This window comes from Hipposideros armiger, unplaced genomic scaffold, assembly GCF_001890085.2.
Source record: "Hipposideros armiger isolate ML-2016 unplaced genomic scaffold, ASM189008v1 scaffold_613, whole genome shotgun sequence".
Taxonomy (NCBI): Eukaryota; Metazoa; Chordata; class Mammalia; order Chiroptera; family Hipposideridae; genus Hipposideros; species Hipposideros armiger.
In genome coordinates, this window is record NW_017731963.1 from 648,453 (window position 1) to 653,931 (window position 5,479).

General features: G+C 47.7%; 2 protein-coding genes across 4 annotated transcripts in view; one reads left to right on the plus strand and one right to left on the minus strand.

Annotated features, from left to right (window-relative positions):
- The window catches only part of RPRD1B (regulation of nuclear pre-mRNA domain containing 1B), a 50,137-nt gene extending 48,161 nt beyond the window's left edge, over window positions 1–1,976 (minus strand). Inside the window, exon 1 of one of the 3 annotated variants that reach the window (XM_019625079.1) lies at window positions 1,428–1,975. In XM_019625079.1, the coding sequence (XP_019480624.1) occupies window positions 1,428–1,578 (151 nt within the window). In that variant the 5' untranslated portion in view covers window positions 1,579–1,975. Of the gene's footprint in view, window positions 1–1,427 lie in introns of all 3 variants that reach the window. The other 2 variants (XM_019625077.1, XM_019625078.1) reach the window with 2 other exon arrangements.
- A 71-nt stretch (window positions 1,977–2,047) lies between these two features.
- TTI1 (TELO2 interacting protein 1) overlaps window positions 2,048–5,479 on the plus strand; it is a 55,803-nt gene continuing 52,371 nt past the window's right edge. Inside the window, exon 1 of the mRNA XM_019625061.1 lies at window positions 2,048–2,115. The gene's annotated coding sequence lies outside the window, so the exon portion shown is untranslated. The remainder of the gene's footprint in view (window positions 2,116–5,479) is intronic.

Genomic DNA, 5,479 nt, shown 5'->3' on the forward strand with positions numbered 1-5,479 from the left:
GGGGGGCAGGCCCTCTCTGCTGGAAGAATCCTGGATTTTGGTGCCTGCCAGCCTGATGTAGTCTGAACCTCACCAATTCCAAGGCCTTAAAAATACCACTTTGCCACTTCAGGTTCCTCATCTGTAAAACAGGGTAGAATTCCCACCTCACGGATAGTAGAGAACACATGTAAAGTTGCTTCCTACGCTATAAAGGGTCTACCACATACAGGCTGCCCAAAACAGCTCTAAGCTTCATTTCCTCAGCTTTCCGAGTATCAGATAGCTGTGTAAGTGACCATCTTTCCCCACCAGACTGCAAGCTACTTGAAGGCAAAGACCATGCCTCACATTGAGCAATCAATAATCTCAACATTATTATTTATCGAATGCCTACACTGTGCCAGACACCATGCTAGATGTTCGCTTGGATTATCCTGTTTATTCCTCACCACAAGTTGTATGAACCTCAGATTTCCCTCATCTGCAAGTTTCTACTTCATAGGACTCTGAGAATTTAAAAAATGACAATGCATGTAAAGATATCAGTACTGCACGTGGCACTTAAAAGGCACACAGCAAATCGGTTAATATCATCTCCATTTTATAGAGAAGGAAACTGAGGGGCAAAGAGTTAAGCTGCTGGGGTCGGTAAATATCAGTCAGGCTTAAATTCCAGACAGCTGGCCTCTGGAGCCAACATGCTTTCATGCACCCAACCCAGTGCCCGGCACATAACAGGCTGAGCTCAATGAATGTCAGATCCTGAGAAGGGTCTAGAATCAATGAAAGTTGCATGAGAAGAGGAGCTTCGGTGATGTGGCCCCTTAACGTCTCTATACTGGGACTAACTACCCACTTCACAGGGCTGTTCTGAGAACTGAGTGCGAGAATATATGTAAACAGGTCTTGGACTAGTGAGCGGCACAAAACACAGGCTCTGTACGTGGCAGCTATCCTCATCCTCGTTTTACAGATGAGAAAACAGAGGCGTAGAAATGAAGAAACTCTCCCAATATTCGCTCAGCTAGTGAGTGGCTGAGCCAGGACTCGATCTAGGCAGTCTGCTGGCTCTGGCTCCAAATGCCCAGCAAAACGCCTGGCACACAACAGGCTAGGGCCAGGCCCCTCCACAAGGCGCATAACGTTGCCGAGATAATAATAGTCACAAGTTGTTAGAAGCCCGAACGGGAAATGGCTGGGTGAACTGGGCGCCTGGGCACTGGAGCCCTGGTCGGTGGAACCTCAGACGAGTACCGTAAACCTAGCTGGGCCTCAGTTTCCTTCTCCGAGAAATGGGGATAACACTTGTCTCCAACCTCAGAAGTGCAATCAGAGGCCCGGGCCTGGAAAGCAAGGCTCAATGAAGAAGCTAGAGGGGCCTCAGCAGTGGGTGGGGGAGAGGACAACCCGGAGAGGGCTCCAGGAGGTGGGGAGGGGGTGCTTACCTTTGCGGAGCTCGCGGTGCCACACCGAGACGATGGGTCCCGCATGCTTGCGGTGGTGGATGAGCCATAGGGACAGGGTCTGCACGCTCTGCTGGGAGTTGCTCAGCTCCGAGAGCTTCTTCTCCAGCGCCGACTCCGAGAAGGAGGACATGGTGGCGGCGGTGAGGCCCGGCAGGGAGCGGCCTGGGCCGCCCAGTGCGGCGGGAAGAGCGACGGCACGAGGCCGGGGCCTCACCTGACCGCCTGCGGGACTCTTTACTGACTGACAGACAGCCAGGCGGGCAAGGGGGTGGGGGGATGGGTCTCCGCAGTAACAGCCGCCCGCGCCGCCGCCACAAGATGGCCACCGACCTCTCACCCCACCGCGAAAGCAGGGTTAAAGGGCAAGGGCCGGAGTAGCTGGACACCGGGAGGGGTGAAAGCTGTAGGAAAACGCCCCTGCAGTGGCGGCGGCCTCTCTGATCCTCTCAGGGCACTCTGAAAGCTACAGATGGGGAAAGGAACGCAGTTCGGCGGCCTCCGGAAGGCGCTTTAACCGCTCGCGCCCGCACGCCGGCGCAGTAAGTCTCACCGAACCCTTTCTGCCGCTCCCGTGGAACCTTTCTGGCGCTGTACGGCGCACTAGTTAGCGCGTCACTTCCGACGGTGAAGAGGAGGCGGGAGAGTGAGGGAGAGGCTGGAAGACAAGGTAAGGGAAGAGAGTGGCGGGAGCAAGAGGGAGCCCAGCAACTGGGAGCCCTTAGAGGGGGATCCTGAGGGGACACTGAGGCTGAGAGATCACGACCTAGGTATGAGAGGGGGCCTTCTCCCTCAACTAACATGTTAGGCCCCAGGCCGCACCCTTCCAACATACATGCCCTGCTCCTTGGCCTCCCTCCCCCCAAAACTTGTTTTTGGTTCTGCCAAGCCACCCACGTGCACTTTTCACGCCTCCATGCCTTGGCTCTTGTTGTTCCTTCTCCAAAGGTGACTGCCCCCTTCTCACCTGATGAGCTCCCCATTCGGCTCCAGGACCACCCTTTAATGTCCAGTTCTGACGTTTGGACTGTGACAGCACCGCCATAAAACACACTTTTCTGCTCTTGGTTCTTAATTGGTTGCTTTGTTCCCAGAAGCACGTGCTGCCCTCCGGGGGTTTATTTGTGTCTCAAATTTAAGTGATGTTAACTTTTTGGGGGGTGGAGGCAGAGAAGTCAATGGGAACATTGACCTCCTTTAAAAAAAAACAGTGTTTGAGACTCAGAACCCCTTTCCTATTTTTAAAAAGCTTTAAATTCCAGTTATTAAATCAGCAGAGAAATTTATCTTTCTTCTATGGGGGTGGTGGTAGGGAGTTAGGTTATTGTAGACATATGGAATTTTTAAATTCCCTAGTCATCATGGAACTTAGCAGTTGTGAACAAACTTCAGTTAGGATATAGCCTTGTAGTTGGTGCCCGGTTTTGGTCTTACTGCACTGTATTGTAGTTCTTTGTTTAGATGCTTCTACTCCTCCAGACTAGAATCAATCACAGCCAACATAGTGAGCAGTTGCTGTGAACTAGACATTGTGTTTTCACATAGTAACTCATTTAATCCTTACGACAGAGCTCTGAAGTAGGTATTACATTCATTATTCCCGTTTGGCAAATGAAGAAACTTAGGCTGAGAGAGGTTAAGTGGCCTACCCCAGATCACATAGTTAAGATTAGAGGGAAGAAATTGCATCTTAACTTTTTTACCCCAGCACCTGATTCATAGCTGATTGAGTGAATTAACATAAAAGAGGTGAATAGCCTAAAGTCACAGTCAATATCTAGTTGTAATCATAACCTAAGGCCTTTGAGTCCAAATCTAAACCATCTTTGTGTATTAAGTAACACTGTCATACACTGAGCACTTTGATAGCAAGTCACTGTGCATTAAGCACATTCCATACATTCTTTTATTTTATCCTTACCACAGTGCTATGTGGTGAGGATTATCACTATTTGATAAATGAAAAACCATAAAGCATGGGTGAGCATGTACAATGTCACTTGGACATAGGCAATGACAGAACCAGGAGTCAAATCAAAGTTATCTGACGTGTGTTCCCAAATGTTTCACTCCCAAGCCAGTGGTTCATTCATTCACTCAGCAAATATTGGGTTGTCGGAAAAGCCATGACGTATTTTTTCTATGTTTTTCATTGCAAAAATGCATCGTGACTTTTCCGACAACCTAATAATTTTGAGCATCTTTGAAGCACTATTCTAGGCAGACAGTCAGAATCCAGTCCTCGGAAGCTTACAGGGGAAGATAAACATGCAAGTATAAAATGAGTCAGAAAGATGAGTGCCTTAAATAAAAATCAAGGAGGGTGAAGGAAGATGAGGAATGCATGTATGGGTGGATAGGAATCTATTATGCTGGTCAGAGAAAGCCTCACGGATAGGGTGACAATTGATCAGAGCCCTGAAAGAAATGAGAGAACAAGCCTTGTGCTCTGTAGTGGAATGTGGTTCCAGGCAGAGGGAAAACCAAGTACCAAGTCCTGAGGTTAGACCCTTTGGGGCATTTTTGAGGAACAACAAAGAGGACAGTAAGGCTAGAGTGATAGAACCAGAAGGCTAGAGATAGCTCAGAAAAGTAACCAGGGGTCATATCACACTGGGGGCAATAGTAAGGACTTTGGATATTACTCTGAGTGAAATGTCAAGTGGATGGTTTTGAGCAAAGGAGGAGCTTTGTGGCTGTTAAGTTGAAAATAGTAAGGGTGCAAGGGTGTAAGAAGCTGGAAGACCACTTTAGCAGCTATTGTAATAACCCAGATGAAAGGATAACTCAGACCAGGGCGGAGGTGGTGAGAAAGGGTCAGATTCTGGGGATATTTTAGAAGAAGAGGTAACAGCATTTGCAGACAGATTAGATATGAGGTGTAAAAGAAAAACAAGAGTTTATATGGCCCCAAGGGTTTTAGCCTAAGCAGCCATAAGAATGGATTTTTCCATTTACTGAACTGAGGAAAGAGCATTTCCCCAGTTCAGAAAGAGTAAATTTCCATTTACTGAACTTGAGGAGTAAGAGCAGGAGGTTAGATTTGTACATGTCCATTTGGAAATGCCTATCCAAGTAGAGATGTCTCATAGGCAATTGGATCTGTGAGTCTGGAGTTCAAGGGAGAGATCTGGGCTAGAAGTATAAATGTAGGAGTCATAAAAGAGAATAGGTCTGGAAAGAAAAGGGGCCCAGGGACGGAGTCCTAGGACATTTCAGGGTCTGGAGGTATGAATGTGAGGATGATATCATCATGTGATTTTTCTTCTTTAGCTTGTTAATATTAATTACACTGATTGATTTTCAAATATTGAGCCATCCTTTCATCCCTAGAATAAATCCTACTTTATCATGGTGTATAATTTTTTTCACATGCTGCTGAATTATATTTCCTAATATTTTGTTTAGGGGCTTTGCATCTATATTCATGAGGGAAATTGGTCTGCAATTTTTTAATTTTTTATTGTCTTTGTTGGGTTTTGGTGGTATCAGGGTGATACTAACTTCATAAACTGGATTGGAAAGTATTTTCTCTTCTTTTCCTGAAAGATTGTGTAGAATTGGTGTTAATTCTTCTTTAAATGGTTGGTAGAAGATCCCAGGGAAACCTTCTGGGCTTGAAGATTTCTTTTCCTCCCTCCTGCCCTTTCTTTCTTTCTTTTTCTTTTTTGTTTTTTAAAGATTTTATTGGGGAATTGGGGGAGGGGAACAGCGTTGGGGAATGGGGGAAGGGGAACAGGCAAGTTGCTGTCCTTTGGTTCTTCAGTCTAGTTGTGGAGGACGTCGCTTCACTGACCCAGGTTGGTATCATCATTGTGCTCTTCCTGACTGAGGCAGATCTGTCGCCGGCCTCTGGACGGCCACTCACGGCAGCTCTTGGCAGCTCACACCGGCTGCCAGACACTCACGCTGGCTGCCTGCCACGCACAGTAGCTTATGGCAGCCCATTGCAGCAGGGGCTGCAGCCTACGCCGTCACGGGCGACTCACGGCAGCCCAGCTCCAGGTTGAGCTGTTGTTCAGCATCTTAGCTGT